The following is a 19516-nucleotide window of genomic DNA, read 5'->3' as shown; positions in this document are numbered from 1 at the left end:
GGGTGAATAATTCCAGTTTTGGTGCCTCTCTGGGTATTCCAGTCCAGTCATTCCATGTATTAGTTTAGTTGCCCTTTTTTGTACCCCTCCACAACTGTAACATCTTTCCTGAGCCCCGGTGACCAGAACTGTGCGCAGTATTCCATGTGAGGCCTGACAAGTGCCTTATATAGTGGGAGGATAATGTTCTCGTCCCTCCCCCCTATACCTCTTTTAATGCACCCCAAGACTTTATTTGCCTTTGCAGCAGCTGACTGGCATTGGCTACTCCAGTTTAGTCTATAATCCACTAGTACCCCCAGGTCTTTTTCCATATCACTTTTCCCAAGCAGTACCCCATTTAGTGTATATTGGTGACATCCGTTTCTTCTGCCCATGTGCAGAACCTTACATTTTTCAACATTGAACTTCATTTGCCATTTTCCCCCCCGAGCCCCCGGCTTATCTCGGTCCGTTTGTAGCCGCACATTGTCCTCTGTTGCATTTGATTATATTGTATCATTTTGTATCATCTGCAAATATTGATAGTTTACTGTGCAGCCCCTCTATCAGGTCATTGATAAATATATTGAACAGAATGCGGCCCAATACTGAACCCTGTGGCCCCCAGGGCCCAATCAGAGTACGAACCATTTATTACCACCCAGATGAGCGTGGTTTACTCACTGCAAAGCAATGAGTAAACGATACTGCTGTCTTCCTTGAACAGATCACATGAATGGACTGCTTCTAGCTCCGTTGAGCAGCCCGTTCACACGATCCATGCCGCAGGCAGTGAGCTTACACGGCTCCCATAGGAGCCTATGGAAAGCAAGCTGCACCTCGGCGCACCATGGAGCTGACCTGTGAGTTTGCACTGGCTGTCCTTTCTTTTTTAAAAGCGCAGATTCTGTGCGCAAGTCACCCCTCTAAGATGTGCATTGTGATTAATAGGCATATGGAGAGGGGACGTCATGGTGAGACAAGCGCTGTTATACTAGTATTTCCTTATATTCAGGGATTTTTATATTCATTTCTGTTTATTTTCACAGCTCCAGTGAGACTTTATGGAGGAAACACTGAATGTGAAGGATTAGTGGAAGTGAGATATAAAGGAGAATGGTGGGGAGTGGATTATTACAGAAGCGACAGAGAAAACATTGCTAATATAGTTTGTAGAGAGCTGGGATGTAACACTACAAATGGACAACATCGTGTGACCAGAGGGGATATATTTGTGGATGATTACAGGAGGAGGTTGGATCTACAATGTACAGGAGGAGAGTCATCCTTGTCGCAGTGTGAATATATTATAATTAATGGTAAAATGTCACCTTCTGCATCTCTGATTGGAGTGCGATGTTCAGGTAAGAGATGTTTCTTTTCTCTCCACACATCACACACTGGACTGGATACAACATGACCCAGGAATAACAGATCCGACCTGCTGTAACCCACCAAACCTCCCTCCTCCCCAGACGCCCTTAGCAGCAAACAGTAGTAGTTGGACAGCAGCCCTCCAATCTTCCCCAACTTCAGTGATGGGAGGGAAACTCACTTAGCGCTGAAAGGCACGCTCCCAGCAAGATGTGGACTCTTCATCCAAATAAAACCAGGCCAACCTGGCAAGATGGAGCAGCATACGGGGTGCAACAAGAAGTCCTCAATGCATTTTTTTTACCAGGACATATCTCTTTCTTTCAATCCATACACCAGCGAACGTTTTGACCGCTACCTGCTGACTTTATCAAGTCAATGCCATGCACATAATACATGAGAGACTAAATACAAACTATGGATGACATCGACCCAATCACCACACCACATTAGAAATGCCCATCATGTACCAAAGTCCTGATTGGACACTCGGGATGTAACCAGCTGAGGACAATGATTGTGGTCAGACCCCCCCCACTTATGCACAGCACTTACTCAGCATCATCTCTGCGTCCCAGCATATGCGCCACAGCCCTCCCATCAGGAGTCACGGTGTGTGCCCTCACATATGAGGTGCCAGCGCATGCGCACCACTAACTTAGCATTCCTTTACTGCCATAAGTCTGTTAATGTCCCATCATCCTTGCTTATAATTTGTATGTATTACTAGTAGAGATGAGCGAGCGTACTCGTCCGAGCTAGATGCTCGTTCGAGTATTAGGGTGTTTGAGATGCTCGTTACTCGAGCCGAGAACCACGCGGCACTCGAGTCAATTCTATTTCCTTCCCTGAAAGATTTGCGCCGTTTTCTGGCCAATAGAAATGCAGGGAAGGCATTACAACTTCCTCCTGTGACGTTCCAGCCCTATCCCACCCCCCTGTCGTGAGTGGCTGGGGAGATCAGGTGTCAACGGAGTATTTAAATCAGCCCCGCCCGCGGCTCGTCACAGACACACGCTGGCAGAGATGAGGGACAGTGCTGCTGCTGCTGGTTTAGGAAGAGTGTTAGCGACAAGAACCCCAACGGTCCTTCTTAGGGCCACAGCTCACCTAGTGCACTACTGTTGTGGCTGCTGGGAGTAGTTTTGCCTTTTGTTTTTGGTATATCGGGCGTGCAGCCCCATTACAGCTATAGCGTTCTCAGGCTGCAGTCTGTACCAAGTAGTATAGGGGAAGTATTGGTGGTTGCTGGGAGTTGTAGTACCTCAGCATTGCACTGCAAGGCCTCAGTTCAGCCTTCAGTGTAATTTTTTGCTGGGGGCAGTTAGCATTACGTAAGCGCTCTCTGCCTCCAAGTGCAGGTTTAAAAAGCACTAATATTTTTCTCCGCTCTGTTACCAAACAGCTGCCGGCACAGTGTACAGTGCCAGACAGCCATAGAGGGAGAGTCCAATACACGCTCCATTACCTGCATTGCATTAGAGAAAAACTAATTTTAAAAAAGGAATCCTTTTTTGCGTCTGCTTGTACCCAGTGCACATTACTGCGTGGCCTGTGGGACTTGAGGTGAATCTCAACTGCATAGTGCACTGCTAGTCCTGCTTGCATCCTTCCTTATAATTTAGCTCAGGCTTCTTTTTGCGTTGTATAACCGTTGGCAGGCACCAACTGCGCGGCAATAATTCAAAAATTTTTTTACACCACTCAGTGTCTGCTCGATTCTTAATCCACCATGCTGAAGGGTAGGGGTAGGGGTAGAGGATGTGGACACGGGCGAGGACGTGGAGTTGCAAGTGAGGGTGTGGGTATAGGCCGAGTTCCTAGTCCAGGCGAATCACAGCCGGCTGCTGCGGGATTAGGAGAGAGGACAGTTTCTGGGGTCCGCAGCTTCATATCACAATTTTTGGGTCCACGTCGTAGACCTTTATTAAAAACCGAGCAGTGTGAGCAGGTCCTGTCGTGGATGGCAGACAGTGCATCCAGCAATCTATCGACCACCCAATCTTCTACGCCGTCCACTGCTGCAACTCTGAATCCTCTGGCTGCTGCTCCTCCTTCCTCCATGATAATGACACATTCTGAGGAGCAGGCAGAATCCAAGGAACTGTTCTCGGGCCCCTGCCCAGATTGGGCAACAATGGTTCCTCTCCCACCAGAGGAGTTTGTCGTGACCGATGTTCAACCTTTGGAAAGTTCACGGGGTCCGGGGGATGAGGTTGGGGACTTCCGGCAACTGTCTCAAGAGCTTTCAGTGGGTGAGGAGGACGATGATGATGAGACACAGCTGTCTATCAGTGAGGTAGTAGTAAGGGCAGTAAGTCCGAGGGAGGAGCGCACAGAGGATTCGGAGGAAGAGCCGCTGGACGATGAGGTGACTGACCCCACCTGGTGTGATAAGACAACTGAGGACAGGTCTTCAGAGGGGGAGGCAATTGCAGCCGCAGGACAGGTTGCAAGAGGCAGTGGGGTGGCCAGGGGTAGAGGCAGGGCCAGAGCGAATAATCCACCAGCTGTTTCCCAAAGCACCCCCTCGCGCCAAGCCACCGTGCAGAGGCCAAGGTGCTCTAAGGTGTGGCAGTTTTTCACTGAAACCGCGGACGACTAGCGAACAGTGGTGTGCAACCTTTGTCGTGCCAAGATCAGCCGGGGAGCCTCCACCACCAGCCTCACCACCACTAGCATGCGCAGACATATGATGGCCAAGCACCCCACAAGGTGGGACGAAGGCCGTTTACCGCCTCCGGATTGCGCCACTGCCTCTCCCCCTGGGCCCCAAGCTGCCACTGAGATCCAATCCTCCTCTCACGACACAGGCATGACCGTCTCCTGGCCTGGACCCACACCCTCACCTCCGCTGTCCTCGGCCCCATCCAGCAATGTCTCTCAATGCAGCGTCCAGCTGTCGCTAAGAGAATCGTTGGAGCAAAGGCGCAAATACGCCGCCACGCACCCGCACGCTCAAGCTTTAAATGTCCACATAGCCAAATTGATCAGCCTGAAGATGCTCCCCTACAGGCTTGTGGAAACTGAGACTTTCAAAAACATGATGGCGGCGGCAGCCCCGCGCTACTCTGTCCCCAGTCGCCACTATTTTTCACAGTGTGCCGTCCCAGCCCTGCACGACCACGTCTCACGCAACATTGTACGCGCCCTCACCAACTCGGTTACTGGCAAGGTCCACTTAACAATGGACACATTGGGTGAATTTAGTGGAGGCTGGGACCGAGTCAGAGCCTGGGACCGCTCACGTTCTACCCACCCCCAGAATTGCGGGCCCCAGATTGGTGCTGGTATCTCCTCCAACGCAACCTCTACCTCGCAATCAAGACGTGTCAGTAGCAGCACATCGCCATCAGTCGGTGTCGCGCCGCAGCACAGCGGTGGGCAAGCATCAGCAGGCCGTGCTAAAACTACTCATCTTAGGAGAGAAGAGGCCCACGGCCCACGAACTGTTGCACGGTCTGACAGAGCAGACCGACCGCTGGCTTGCGCCACTGAGCCTCCAACCGGGCATGGTCGTGTGTGACAATGGCCGTAACCTGCTGGCGGCTCTGCAGCTCGGCAGCCTCACGCACGTGCCATGCCTGGCCCACGTCTTTAATTTGGTGGTTCAGCGCTTTCTGAAAAGCTACCCACACTTGTCAGACCTCCTCGGCAAGGTGCGCCGGGTCAGCGCACATTTCCGCAAGTCCAACACAGACGCTGACACCCTGCGGACCCTGCAACATTGGTTTAATTTGCCAGTGCACTGACTGCTTTGCGACGTACCCACACGGTGAAACTCTATGCTTCACATGTTGTCCCGGCTGTATGAGCAGCGTAGAGCTATTGTGGAATACCAACTCCAACATGGGCGGTGTAGTGGGAGTCAGCCTCCTCAATTCTTTACAGAGGAGTGGGCCTGGGTGGCAGATATCTGCCAGGTCCTTCGAAACTTTGAGGAGTCTACCCAGATGGTGAGCGGCTATGTTGCAATCATTAGTGTCACCATTCCCCTGCTATGCCTGTTGAGAAGTTCCCTGCAAAGCATAGGAGGCGGGGGAAGACAGTATGTCGCTGGAGAATCATAGCACCCTCATGTCTATATCTCAGCGCGTGGAGGAAGAGGAGGAGGAAGAGACAGCTGGGCCCACTGCAGAGGGTACCCATGCTGCTTGCCTCTCATCCATTCAGCGTGTATGGCCTGAGGAGGAGGAGGATCCTGAAAGTGATCTTCCTAGTGAGGACAGCCATGTGTTGCGTACAGGTACCCTGGCACACATGGCTGACTTCATGTTAGGATGCCTTTCTTGTGACCCTCGCGTTACACGCATTCTGGCCACTACGGATTACTGGGTGTACACACTGCTTGACCCACGGTATAAGGAGAACCTTTCCACTCTCATACCCGAAGAAGAAAAGGGGTTCGAGAGTGATGCTATACCACAGGACCCTGGTGGACAAACTGATTTCCCATCCGACAGAGCTAGTGGCAGACGGCGCAGTTCCGAGGGCCAGGTAGCAGGGGAGGCGCGGAGATCAGGCAGCATGTACAGCACAGGAAGGGGAACACTCTCCAAGGCCTTTGACAGCTTTATGGCTCCCCAGCAAGACTGTGTCACCGCTCCCCAGTCACGGCTGAGTCGGCGGGAGCACTGTAAAAGGATGGTGAGGGAGTACATAGCCGATCGTACCACCGTCCTCCGTGATGCCTCTGCTCCCTACAACTACTGGGTGTCGAAGCTGGACACGTGGCCTGAACTCACGCTGTATGCCGTAGAGGTGCTTGCTTGTCCTGCGGCTAGCGTCTTGTCAGAGAGGGTGTTTAGTGCGGCTGGGGGAATCATCACGGATAAGCATACCCGCCTGTCAACCGACAGTGCCGACAGGCTTACACTTATAAAGATGAACAAAGCCTGGATTTCCCCAGACTTCTCTTCTCCACCAGCGGACGGCAGCGATACCTAAACAATACGTAGGCTGCACCCGCGGATGGAAGCATCGTTCTCTATCACCATCAAAAACGGGGACCTTTTAGCTTCATCAATCTGTGTATTATATTCATCCTCCTCCTCCTGCTCCTCCTCCTGAAACCTCACGTAATCACGCCGAACGGGAAGTTTTTGTTAGGCCCACAAGGCTCAGTCATATTACTTTTGTAAACAATGTTTATACATGTTTATACGTTTCAATTCTCATTAAAGCGTTGAAACTTGTATCTGAACCAATTCTTATTTTAACTGGGCTGCCTCCAGGCCTAGTTACAAATTAAGCCACATTAACAAAACCGATTAATAGGTTTCATCTGCCATCTCTTGGTTGGGCATGGGCAATTTTTCTAAAGGTACATTAGTACTGTTGGTACACCAATTTTTTTGGGCCCTCGCCTACAGTGTAATCCCAGTAATTTTTATGGGCTTCACCTGCTACAGCAAGGTGTGTGGGGTTGACCTACACTTTTGCTACATAAATGTAACTGGAGCCTTGTCTATACTGCAACTACTAAAATGTGAACGAGACTGTTATCTCCCTAAACTGCTGCAACGGGAATGTTACTGTGGCCTGTCTTGACTGCTACTATTACTGAAATGGAACTAATACTGTGCTCCCCCTATACTGCTGCTTTGGAATTGTTACTGGGGCCTGTCTTGACTGCTACTACTACTGAAATGGAACTAATACTGTGCTCCCCCTATACTGCTGCTTCGGAATTGTTACTGGGGCCTATCTTCAGTGCTACTATTACTGAAATGGAACTAAGACTGTGCTCCCCCTATACTGCTGCTTCGGAATTGTTACTGGGGCCTGTCTTCAGTGCTACTATTACTGAAATGGAACTAAGACTGTGCTCCCCCTATAATGCTGCTAGTGATATGTTACTGGGGCCTGTCCCTAATGCTGCCGCTGAAATGTTACTAATTCTGGGCTCTGCCTATACCGCTGCTAATGCTATGTCACTGGGGTGTGGAAACGGAGGCTTCCCAAAGACATGATGGCGGCGAGGCCATTTCCCACCAACGCGGTTACTGTTAAGGTGACACGTGGAGAGGACACGTAGTGCGTCCAAAACATCCCCCTCCTCCTCCAACAATGAAAACTTTCTTGGCAAATACCTTTGCATTGGTCCGTCTGGTGGCAGTCCAAGAATTACACTTTTACCGACACAACAAGAGAGCCCCCCCCACCATCCCCCCGCCACGGCCCACTTAATCCTGGCCACATTCCGAAAACCAACTAAATAAAACCGCGCTACTAGGTCCGCAGTCGCCACCACATTCCCACCAATGCGGTTACTGTTAAGGTACATATTACCACTCTGACTGTGGCATGCATTGTGGGCCGAAGCACACCTGTATAGTATGTGACGTTAGCTCTGCTGAGCAGGGCACTGAAAAGGGATACATTTATGTACTGCCGATGGGTTCCAGGGATCCACCCATGCTGTGGGTCCACAGGGACTTCACATTAGGGATTTCTACCTGCCAGTGTCTATGTATTAAAAACCCCGGTCAGACTGGGGCATGCAGTGTGGGCCGAAGCCCACCTGCATTAAACCTGACGTTACCTCAGCTGTGCTGGGCACTGCAATGGGATTTATTTATGTACCGCCGGTGGGTTCCAGGGAGCCACCCATGCTGTCGGTCCACACGGAGTTGTAACTGCATATGTCTACTTATAAAGAACCCCAGTCTGACTGGGGCATGCAGTGTGGGCCGAAGCCCACCTGCATTAAACCTGAGGTTACCTCAGCTGTGCTGGGCACTGCAAAGGGATTTATTTATGTACCGCCGGTGGGTTCCAGGGAGCCACCGATGCTGTCGGTCCACACGGAGTTGTAACTGCATATGTCTACTTATAAAGAACCCCAGTCTGACTGGGGCATGCAGTGTGGGCCGAAGCCCACCTGCATTAAACCTGACGTTACCTCAGATGTGTAGGGCACTGCAATGGGATTTTATTTATGTATCGTCGGTGGCTTCCTGGGACCCACCCATGCTGTGGGTGCACACGGAATTCCCATTGCGGAGTTGTACCTGCCTGTGACTATTTATAAAAAAAACACGGTCTGACTGGGGCATGCAGTGTGGGCCGAAGCCCACCTGCATTTAATCTGACGTTAGCTCTACTATCCGGGGCACTGCATTGGGACAAACTACAGGAGCAATACAGCGCTAATGAGACGTGCACAGCTACGCTAGCATAGGAGTCCGCTGTAGGCCCGCAATTGCTGAGGGTTTGTGCAGAGGCCTATGTCCTGGGCGCAGTGAAAGTCCGCTTTCTGCCTAGGATTGCTGAAGCTGTGGGCCGAGGCCTATGTCGTGGGCGCGGTGCAAGTCTGCCATGTTTGGTCGCTCAGATCAATTTTTTGTTCATGTCTTGGGCTTCCTAGGACCCCTCTATGCTGTTGGTGCAAACTTAGTTCCCATCGCGGTGTTTGACCTGTCTGGCACAAAGGCACTGACTGACTGTGGATTGAGCTATGCGACACCTTGACAGAATGAATACTGTGTGGCACATGGATTCCCCATTGCTATGCCCATGTTTGCAGCTCCTGATGGAGGTGGCACAGGATTAGAGTTCTCATTGCTTCTATACAGCATTGTGGGCTATCGCCCCCCCCCCTTTTAAAAAGGGTCGCTGCCTGGCCCTGCCAACCCTCTGCAGTATGTGCCTGTGGTTCCTCCTCATGGCAGACTCACTTATAAATAGACATGAGGGTGGTGTGGCTATGAGGCCAGCGTGTTGCATGAGGGCAGCTGAAGGCTGCGCAGGGACACTTTGGTGTGCGCTGCGGACGCAGGGTCGTGTGGGGGGGGGGGGGGGTTGGGCAGCATGTAACCCAGGAGAAGTGGCAGCGGAGTGTCATGCAGGCAGTGATTGTGCTTTGTTGGAGGTAGTGTGGTGCTTAGCTAAGGTGTGCCTTGCTAATGAGGGTTTTCCGAAGTAAAAATTGTTGGGAGGGGGGGCACTCTTGCCGCTGTTGTGGCTTAATAGTGGGACCTGGGAACTTGAGATGCATCCCAACACGTAGCCCCTCGCCTGCCCTATCCGTTTCTGTGTCGGTCCCATCACTTTCTTGAATTGCCCAGATTTTCACAAATGAAAACCTTAGCGAGCATCGGCGATATACAAAAATGCTCGGGTCGCCCATTGACTTCAATGGGGTTCGTTACTCGAAACGAACCCTCGAGCATCGCGAAAAGTTCGACTCGAGTAACGAGCACCCGAGCATTTTCGTGCTCGCTCATCTCTAACGCTAATTCTTTGGCACTTAGAATTGAATAATCGAGTTGGGACCCATTAGCTTTTCCTATTTGTGACATAATCAATGCTTGTGCCAAATTTCAAGTTTTTATGACATCGGGAAGTGAGAGAATTAGGTTACGCACGTAAAATTTGGATGCTAATTCTTTTGCGCTAGAATTGAATAATTGAGTTGGGACCTCTTTACGTTTCCTATTTTGGACATAATCTATGCTTGTGCCAAATTTCAAGTTTCTATGACATCGGGAAGTTGGAGAATTAGTGGCGAGTCAGTCAGTCAGTGAGTGAGTCAGTGAGTGAGTCAGTGAGGGCTTTCGTCTTTATATATATAGATGTTTAGAGATGAGCGAGCACACTTGTCCAAGCTTGATACTCGTCCGAGCATTAGGGTACTCGAGATGCTCGTTACTCGAGACGAACACTATGCGGTACTCGAGTCAATTGCATTTCCTTCCCTGCATGTTTAACGCCTATTTCTAGCCAATAGACATGTGGGGAAGGCGTTACCACTTCCTGCTGTGACGTGCCAGCCCCTCCCCCTCCCCCCCGCCACAGATATAATTATCCTTTTTTTTTTTACTTCTGCTTTGTATATTTTGGTGAACTCACATATCCTGCAATCTGTCTATTGATATGCAGAAACAATTTATGTTATTATATATTTGTGAGGTCTAGGAGTATGTATTCATAAAGAGGTGGGTTTGTTTTGTTTTTCTCATGAATTTTACTCTATTGGAATTTTTGCCTCCCAGATTCCCTTCTCCCTAAATCCTCACTATTTATCATTGTACAGATGTATTGCATTACCATTTTCCAAATATTTATATATTTACAAATTCTTTTGTGATTATTTGCCCCTCTTTCTGTCTGTTTTAAACCTTTTTGTAACAAATCTCTGCATGCTAGTTACAACATGTGGTGCAATTAACTCCTGAACACACCCACCACACCATTCCTCAGCCATGTCTCCTCCTGACCAGCTAGCACACACAGGTATTTGCTTCTTTGATTTTAATTTGTATTTTGTCTATAAATGACTTGTGTATCTCATAGCTGTTGACAAAGGCTACTGTAGCCGAAACGCGTTCAGCCCGGACCTGTGAGCTGTATGCTTTTTATTTAATAAAGAATGACATTTTTTTAACGGTAGCAGCTCCTCTTCACTTCTATTTTTTTCATATGGAATTTAGCCGTCTGCCGTCGGCTGCTTGAGGACGGAGCTCCCGTTGAAATTCAGATTTCCCTGTTATATTGGAAGATACTGCTGGTGAGGTGAGCCCATATTTCTTTTTTGGCTTATTCACATCCTACTCTAAGGCCTCATGTCCACGGGGAAAATCAGGGCCGCAGCAGGTCCCTCCTTTCCCGCGGACATGAGGCTAAAAAGAAGATCAAACTTACCTGCCGGACTCTGCGGATCTTCCCTCCGTCGCGGCCGGATCTTCTTTCTTCGGCCCGGCGAATGTGCTCGGCACGCCGGCAGCGTGCCGCGCGCATGTGCCGGGCACTCCATTTTCTTTCTAAACTTCTGCTCTCCCGCGCTACCACGCTGGAGAGCCGCAATTCAGGTACGAGTGTGCCGTGGATCCAGACGGCTTCAACAGAAGCCTGCGGGAGCCGTCCCCGCGGGAGATCCGCACTAAAAATGGAGCATGCCACTGGTGTTTTTCCGCAGACGCAATCCGCGCCTCAGGGAAAAATGACATCCGCTGGTATTTAACTACCTGCACGTGTCCAATGGATCCCCATGGGGCGCGGATCACGCTGCGGGAAAAACGCTGCGGATTTTCAATTACAGTTTAGCAGTGGACATGAGGCCTAACACTTTCCCTATATAAGCAGCTCTGTCCCTAAACTCTGCATAATACACTGCTGACACAGAACAGTATAGCTGAAATGGCCTGCACAGACTGAGATGGAAAAAAAAATGTTGCACTACTGCCCCCAGCCAGCCACAACAGTAATGCACACTATGAAGAGTGAGTAGCCCTAAGAAGGACCGTTGAGGTTCTTGAAGACAGGATCCTACTCAAACCCTTTTCCTATATCAGCAGCAGCACTTTCCCTATACTCTGTATATAGATGTTTAGAGATGAGCGAGCACACTCGTCTGAGCCTGATACTCGTTCGAGCATTAGGGTACTCGAGGTGCTCGTTACTCTAGATGAACACCACGTGGTACTCGAGTCAATTGCTTTTCCTTCCCTGCATGTTTAGCGCCATTTTCTTGCCAATAGATATGTGGGGAAGGCATTACCACTTTCTGCTGTACTGTGCCAGCCCTCTACCCCCCCCCCTCCCCCACAGTAGTGAGTGGCTGGGCCTCTGCAGACTGAGAACGCTATAGCTGAAATGGCCTGCACAGCCCGAGATGAAAAAAAAAAATGGTGCACTACTGCTCCCAGCCAGCCACAACAGTAATGCACACGGTCAGATGTAGCCCTAAGAAGGACCGTTGGGGTTCTTGAAGACAGGATCCTACACTAACACTATCCCTGAATGAGCAGCAACTTTCCCTAACCTCTGCCAGCATGCGTCTGGTTTTAAAAGTCATCATCTTGTTTTAAGATTGGAAGGTAGGAGAAGAATAACTTTCTTATCTGTGGGGATTCCCTACTGTATGGTGCAGTGAAGACCATTGTGTTGGATCTACCATCAGATCAATCTTTATCCTTGTACTGTAAGGTCTTTCTATCCACTTTACTAACCTTGTCCTTAGCATTCCTCACAATTTGTGGATTGTAACTTCTGCTCGCCAAGCGGGTACAGATTTGATTTTCTGACATATTATAGGTTGATGTATTGATGTATTAGTGCTAGAGATGAGCGAGCATACTCGTCTGAGCTTGATGCTCGTTCGAGTATTAGGGTGCTCGAGATGCTCGTTACTCGAGACGAACACCACGCGGTACTCGTCTCGATTAAACGAGCACTGACCATTGAATTCAATGGAGCCGGCAATACAGCCGGCTCCATTGAAAGCAATGGGCTGCCGGCGATCGCGGGATGAATTGTCGGGAAGGGCTTAAATATATAAGCCCCTCCCTGCAATTCATCCAGAAATGTGTAAAAATAAAAAATATATATATACTTACCTGGTCCCGGCAGACGGAGTTCAGCGCGGCAGGCTGCAGTTCTCCTGAACTGCTCTAAACAGCTGTGAGTAGTATTCAGCAGCCGGGGATTTAAAATCCCCGCCTGCTGAATGAGATGCCTCTGATTGGTCACAGCCTGACCAATCAGAGGCATCCCTCACTCACACCTATTCATGAATTCATGAATGGGTGAGTGAGGGCTGCCTCAAACTAGTGGAATAATCTATATAATAGTATGCACCCTATGTAATCTACTTTATGTAGGATGTACCTCCAGGAGACAACATACCAGAATAGCAGAACATCTGAGGGACATCCAGAAAAATGTATTAGCTAAATCAGGGGTTGCAAATCATTTTATCCTAAAACATGGCGGTGAGACAAAAGATTCCTCATGTTTGGGTATAGACAGAGTTTGGAAAAATAGGAACCAAAAAGTGGAAATGAAGGATATTCTTCGTAGGGAAGCTTATTGGATCTTGGAGCTAAAAACTAGATTTCCGTTTGGTATGAATTACAGAACGGATTTATTCTGTGTTTATTAAATAAAATATATAAATATCCTTTATTTTGTTTGTTTTTGTTGTTTTGACTTCTGTTTTGTATATTTTGGTGAACTCATATATCCTGCAATCTGTCTATTGATATGCAGAGACAATTTATACCATTATATATCTGTGAGGTCTAGGAGTATGTATTCATAAAGAGGTGGTTTGTTTTTTTCTTTCTCATGAATTTTACTCTATTGGAATTTTTGCCTCCCAGATTCCCTTCTCCCTAAATCCTCACCTATTTATCATTGTACAGATGTATTTCATTACCATTTTCCAAATATCTATTTATTTACAAATTCTTTTGTAATTATTTGTCCCTCTTTCTGTCTGTTTTAGGGTGCATTCACACGAACGTATATCCGTCGTCCTCATCTGCAGGAGGCTGGCAGAGCCAGGAGCAGGAACTGAGCTCCCGCCTCCTCTCCACCCCTCTGCACTATTTGCAATGGGGAGAGGCGGGATGGGGCGGGGCTAAGTTGCAAGAATTAGCCCCGCCCTGTCCCACCTCTCCCCATTGTAAATAGTGCAGAGGGGCGGAGAGGTGGCAGTGAGGGGGCGGGAGCTCTATTCCTGCTCCTGGCTCTTTCATCCCCCCCCCCCCTGCACACAAGGGCGACGTATATCTGCTCGGCGTGAAAACCGAGCCGATATACGTTCGTGTGAATGCAGCCTTAAACCTTTTTGTAACAAATCTCTGCATGCTAGTTACAACATGTGGTGCAATTAACTCCTGAACACACCCACCACACCATTCCTCAGCCATGTCTCCTCCTGACCAGCTAGCACACACAGGTATTTGCTTCTTTGATTTTAATTTGTATTTTGTCTATAAATGTCATATCTTAGAGTAGGATCCTGTCTTCAAAAACCCCAACGGTCCTTCTTAGGGCTACTCGCTCCTCATTGTATGCATTATAGTTGTGGCTGGCTGGGAGCAGTAGTTCACCATTTTTTTTTAAGCATCTAGGGCTGTGCAGGCCATTAGAGCTATACTGTCCTGTGTGTGCAGTGCATTATGCAGAGTTTAAGGACAGAGCTACTTATATAGGGAAAGTTTTAAAGTCATGATCCTCTCTACAAGAAACCCAACGGCCCTTCTTAGGGCTACTTCTCACCGTGTGCATTATAGTTGTGGCTGGCTGGGAGCAGTAGTGCACCAATTTTTTTTTTTTATGCTTCTAGGACTGTTCCCAGCCTTTCAGTAATAGTGTTCTCAGCCTGCAGTGGATTACACCGAGGTCTCACCATGAAACAGCACTCTAACATTTCCTAGGCCACTGCAAAGTATTTCATTTATACCGTTCTGTGTCTGCAGTGCATTAGACCGCGGTCTCACAGCTAAACAGTACTGTAATATTTCCTGGACCACTGCAAAGTATTTCAGCTCCGCCGCTGTGCAGAGCGTCTCACAATACCCTTTCCTTGGTGGGGTTGAGATAGCCGCAGTTACCAGCACTATCCACTGGCTTTAGAGTTTTCTCCCTCTCCACACAGCCTCTATTATCTACAACTCTCTGTGAGCAGTAAATTACCCCTAGGTATCAGCGCAAGACAGCGGTCACAGCATAGAGCCTCCGCTATCTACAAGTCTCTGTGTGTGGTGAATTAAGCCACAGTTGTCAGTGCCGTACAGTAGGGAAATTTATTTGGGCCCTGCTCTATTCTTAATCCGCCATGATGAGGAGTCAGGGTAAGGGTCGAGGACGTGGAAGCAGACGTCCAAATGAGGGTGTGGGCATAGGCCGAGTTCCTGTGCATGGTGAATCACAGCCAGCTGCTGAGGAATTAGGAGAGAGGGAAGATTCTGGGGTCCCCAGCTTCACATCACAATTTACGGTCCGCGTGGTAGACCTTTATTACAAACAGAGCAGTGTGAGCAGGTCCTGTCATGGATGGCAGAAAGCGCCTCCAGCAATGTATCGACCACCCAGTCTTCTACGCAGTCCACTACTCCCTGCCTCGGGACTGCAACTCTGAATCCTCTGGCTACACCTCCTTCCTCCCAGCCTCCTCACTCCATAAAAAATTACATATTCTGATGAGCAGGCAGACTCCCAGGAACTGTTCTCGGGTCCCTGCCATGAGTGGGAAAAATCGGTTCCTCTATGATCTGAGGAGTTTTTCGTGACCGATGACCAACCTTTGGAAAGTTCCCGTAGTCCGGGTGATGAGGCTGGGGACATTCGGCAACTGTCTCAAGAGCTTTTTGTTGATGAGGATGATGAGACACAGTTGTCTGTCAGTGAGGTAGTATTAAGGGCAGTAAGTCCGAGGGTGGAGTGCACAGAGGATTCGGAGGTAGAGCTGCTGGATGATGAGGTGACCCCACATGGCTTGCTGAACCTACTGAGGACAGGACTTCAGAAGGGGAGCCAAGTCAGCAGCCGGACAGGTTGGAAGAGGCAGTGGAGTGGCCCGGGGTAGAGGCAGGGCAAGAGCAAAGAATCCCCCAACTGTTTCCCAAAGCACTCCCTCTCGACAGGACTCCGTGCAGAGGGCTAGGTGTTCAAAGGTGTGGATGTTTTTAAGTGAGAGAGCGGATGACCGACGAACTGTGTTGTGCAACCTGTGTCACACCAAGATCAGCCGGGAAGCCACCGCTACCAGCCTCACCACCACCAGCATGCACAGGCATATGATGGCTAAGCACCCCACAAGGTGGGACAAAGGCCATTCACCACCTCCGTGTCACACCACTGCCTCTTCCCCTGTGCCACAACCTGCCACACAGATCCAATCCCCCTCCCAGGACGCATGCACAAGCGCCTCCCGGCCTGCACCCACACCCTTACCTCCATGGTCCTCCACTCCATCCAGCAATGTCTCTTAGTGCAGCGTTCAGTTGTCACTAACACAAGCGTTGGAGCGAAAGCAAAAATACGCCGCCACCCACACACATGCACAAGATTTAAACGTGCACATTGCCACTTAACCACTGACACATGGACAAGTACTAGCGGGCAGGGCCACTATATCTCCCTGACGGCACATTGGGTGAACTTGGTGAAGGCTGGGACTGAGCCAGAGCCTGGGACCGCTCACGTCCTACCCACACCCAAAATAGCGGGTCCTACTTCGGTGCTGGTATCTGCGGAGTATTATGCCACCTCCTCCTTTTCTGCCACCTCTATCTCTCAATTAGGAAGTGTGAGCATGTCGCCAGCAGTCGGTAGCATGCGGCGCGGCAGCACAGCGGTGGGCAAGCATCAGCAAGCCTAGCTAAAACTACTCTGCTTATGTGACAAGAGGCAGACGGCCCCCGAGCTGTTGCAGGGTCTGACAGAGCAGACCGACCTCTGGCTTTTGCCGCTGAGCCTCCAGCCGGGCATGGTCGTGGGTGACAGCAGGCATTACCTGGTGGTGGCTCTGCAGCTTGGCAATCTCACACACGTGCCATGCCTGGCCCACGTCTTCAATCTGGTGGTTCAGCGGGTTTTGAAAAACTACGTTGGATGAACTTGGTAGTGGCTGGGACCGAGTCAGAGCCTGCGACTGCTCACGTCCTACCCACACCAAGAATAGTGGGTCCTACCTCGGTGCTGGTATCTGCGGCGTTTTATGCCACCTCCTCCAAACCCTCCCCCTCCTCCGACTCTGCCACCTCTACCTCTCAACTAAGAAGTGTGAGCATGTCGCCAGCAGTCGGTGGCGCGCAGCAGCTTGACAGTGGGCAAGCATCAGCAAGCCATGCTGAAACTAATCAGCTTAGGTGACAAGAGGCACACAGCCCCTGAACTGCTGCAGGGTCTGACAGAGCAGACCGACCGCTGGCTTTCGCCACTGAGCCTCCAACCGGGATGGTCGTGTGTGACAATGGCCGTAACCTGGTGGCGGCTCTGCAGCTCGGCAGCCTCACACATTTGCCATGCCTGGCCCATGTCTTCAATCTGGTGGTTCAGCGGTTTCTGAAAAATTACCCCCACTTGTCTGACCTGCTCGACAAGGTGCGCCACGTCTGCGCACATTTCCGCAAATCCACCATGGACGCTGCCACCCTGAGGACCATGCAATGGCGGTTCAGCTGCCAGAGCACCGACTGCTGTGCGACGTGCCCACATGCTGGAATTCTACGCTGCACATGTTGGCCAGGCTGTACGAGCAGCGTAGAGAAATAGTGGAATACCAGCTGCAACATCGGCGGTGTAGTGGTAGTCAGCCTCTACAATTCTTTACTGAGGAGTGGGCATGGATGGCAGATATCTGCCAGGTCCTCGGAAACTTTGAGGAGTCTACCCAGATGGTGAGCGGCGATGCAGCAATCATTAGCGTTACCATCCCGCTGCGTTGCCTGATGAAAAGTGCGCTGCGGTTGGAAGAGGAGACGGGATGACAGTATGTCGCTTGATAGCCAGACCACACTCATGACTATATCTCAGCACGTTTTGGAGGAGGGGGAGGAGGGAAAGGGGTTAGGAGGGGGAGGAGGGGGAGAAGGGGGAAGAGACAGCTGACCACACTGCAGAGGGTACCCATGCTGCTTGCCTCTCATCTGTTCAGCATGTATGGGCTAAAGAGGAGGAGGAGGATCCTGAAAGTCATCTTCCTAGTGAGGACAGCAATATGTTGCATACTGGTACACTGGCACACATGGCTGACTTCATGTTAGGCTGCCTTTCCTGTGACACCCGCATTAGCTGCATTCTGGGCAACGCGGATTACTTATACCTTTTCAACCCACGGTATATGGAGAATTTTCCACTCTCATTCCCGAAAAGGAAAGGGGTACGAGAGTGATGCAATACCACAGGGCCCTGGTAGAAAAACTGATGCTAAAGCCCTTATCTCACAGTGCTAGTGGCAGAAGATGCAGTTCCGAGGGCCAAGTAGCAGGGAAGGAGCGGAGATCAGGCAGCATGTCCAGCGTGGGCAGGGCAGGGATCACTCTTCAATGCCTTTGCCAGCTTTATGGCTCCCCAGCAAGACTGTGTCACCACTCCCCAGTCCCCAGTCAAGGCTGAGTCGGAGGGAGCACCATAAAAAGATGGTGAGGGAATAGCCAATTGTACCACCGTCCTCCGTGATGCCTCTGCTCCATACTACTATTGGGTGTGAAAGCTGGACACGTGGCACGAACTTGCGCTGTACGCCCTGGAGGTGCTGGCCTGCCCTGCCGCTAGTGTCTTGTCAGAGAGGGTGCTTAGTGCAGCTGGGGGAATTATCACGGATAAGCGTACCTGCCTGTCAACTGCCAGTGCCGACATGCTTGCACTCATAAAGGTGAACAAAGGCTGGATTTCCCAGACATCTCTTCTCTACCGCCGGAAAGCAGCGGAACCTAAAGATTCTTTTCGCTGCAACCGAAGAAAAAAATCATTCTCTATTACCGGAAAAAAAGGGGGAATTAGCTTTGTCAATCACTCTCGGATATTATTACTCCTCCTACTCCTCCTCCTAAAACAGCATGTCATCACGCTGAACTGACAATTTTTCTGTGGCCCAAAAGGCTCTATTTAAAAGTTTTTTTTTCCATTTTTTTTAACGTTTCAAAAGTATTGATACTTTAACAGACACCAATTTTTTTTCCACAGGGCTGCCCCCAGGTGCTGTTACAAATTAAGCAACAGTGAGCTTTAAATTTAAAAAATGTTTATGGGTTTCACCTGCCCTCGCGGTTGAGCAATTTTTCAGGGGTGCACTTATACTCTTGGTATACCAATTTTTCTGGCCCTCGCCTATACTGTTATCTAACTAATTTTTCCAGCCTTCGCCTACCCTCTTGGTAACCAAATCTTTTCAGGGGTACACCTATACTCTTGGTACACCAATGTTTCAGGGGTTTGCCCACACTTTTGCTACAGAAATGCTACAGGGGTTTGCCTATACTTTTGCTACAGAAATATTACTGGGGTCTGCCTATACGTTTCCTACAGAAATGTTACTGGGGTCTGCCTATACTTTTGCTACAGAAATGTTACTGGGGTCCGCCTATCCAGTTTCAACTGAAATGGTTTGAGGAGTTCGCGTATACTTTTGCTACAGAAATGTTACTGGGGTCTGCCTATACCTTTACTACTGAATGTTTTGAGGGTTCGCCTATACTCTTGCTACAGAAATGTTACTGGAGTCTGCCTATGCCTTTGCTTCAGGATGTTACTGGAGTCTGCCTATGCCTTTGCTTCAGGATGTTACTGGAGTCTGCCTATGCCTTTGCTTCAGGATGTTACTGGAGTCTGCCTATGCCTTTGCTTCAGGATGTTACTGGAGTCTGCCTATGCCTTTGCTACAGGATGTTACTGGAGTCTGCCTATTACCTTTGCTACAGAAATG

General features: G+C 49.7%; 1 protein-coding gene across 1 annotated transcript in view; it reads left to right on the top strand.

The window, feature by feature from the left end:
* The first annotated feature begins 832 nt into the window (after positions 1 to 832).
* LOC136577424 (CD5 antigen-like) overlaps positions 833 to 19516 on the top strand; it is a 91664-nt gene continuing 72980 nt past the window's right edge. The window contains exons 1-2 of the mRNA XM_066577320.1: positions 833 to 845; positions 1032 to 1346. Of these exons, the coding sequence (XP_066433417.1) occupies positions 833 to 845; positions 1032 to 1346 (328 nt within the window). The remainder of the gene's footprint in view (positions 846 to 1031; positions 1347 to 19516) is intronic.

The sequence above is a fragment of the Eleutherodactylus coqui genome, chromosome 8, assembly GCF_035609145.1.
Source record: "Eleutherodactylus coqui strain aEleCoq1 chromosome 8, aEleCoq1.hap1, whole genome shotgun sequence".
Lineage (NCBI taxonomy): Eukaryota > Metazoa > Chordata > Amphibia > Anura > Eleutherodactylidae > Eleutherodactylus > Eleutherodactylus coqui.
The sequence above is the reverse complement of the archived record's forward strand: the minus strand, read 5'-3'. Positions and strand labels throughout refer to the sequence as shown.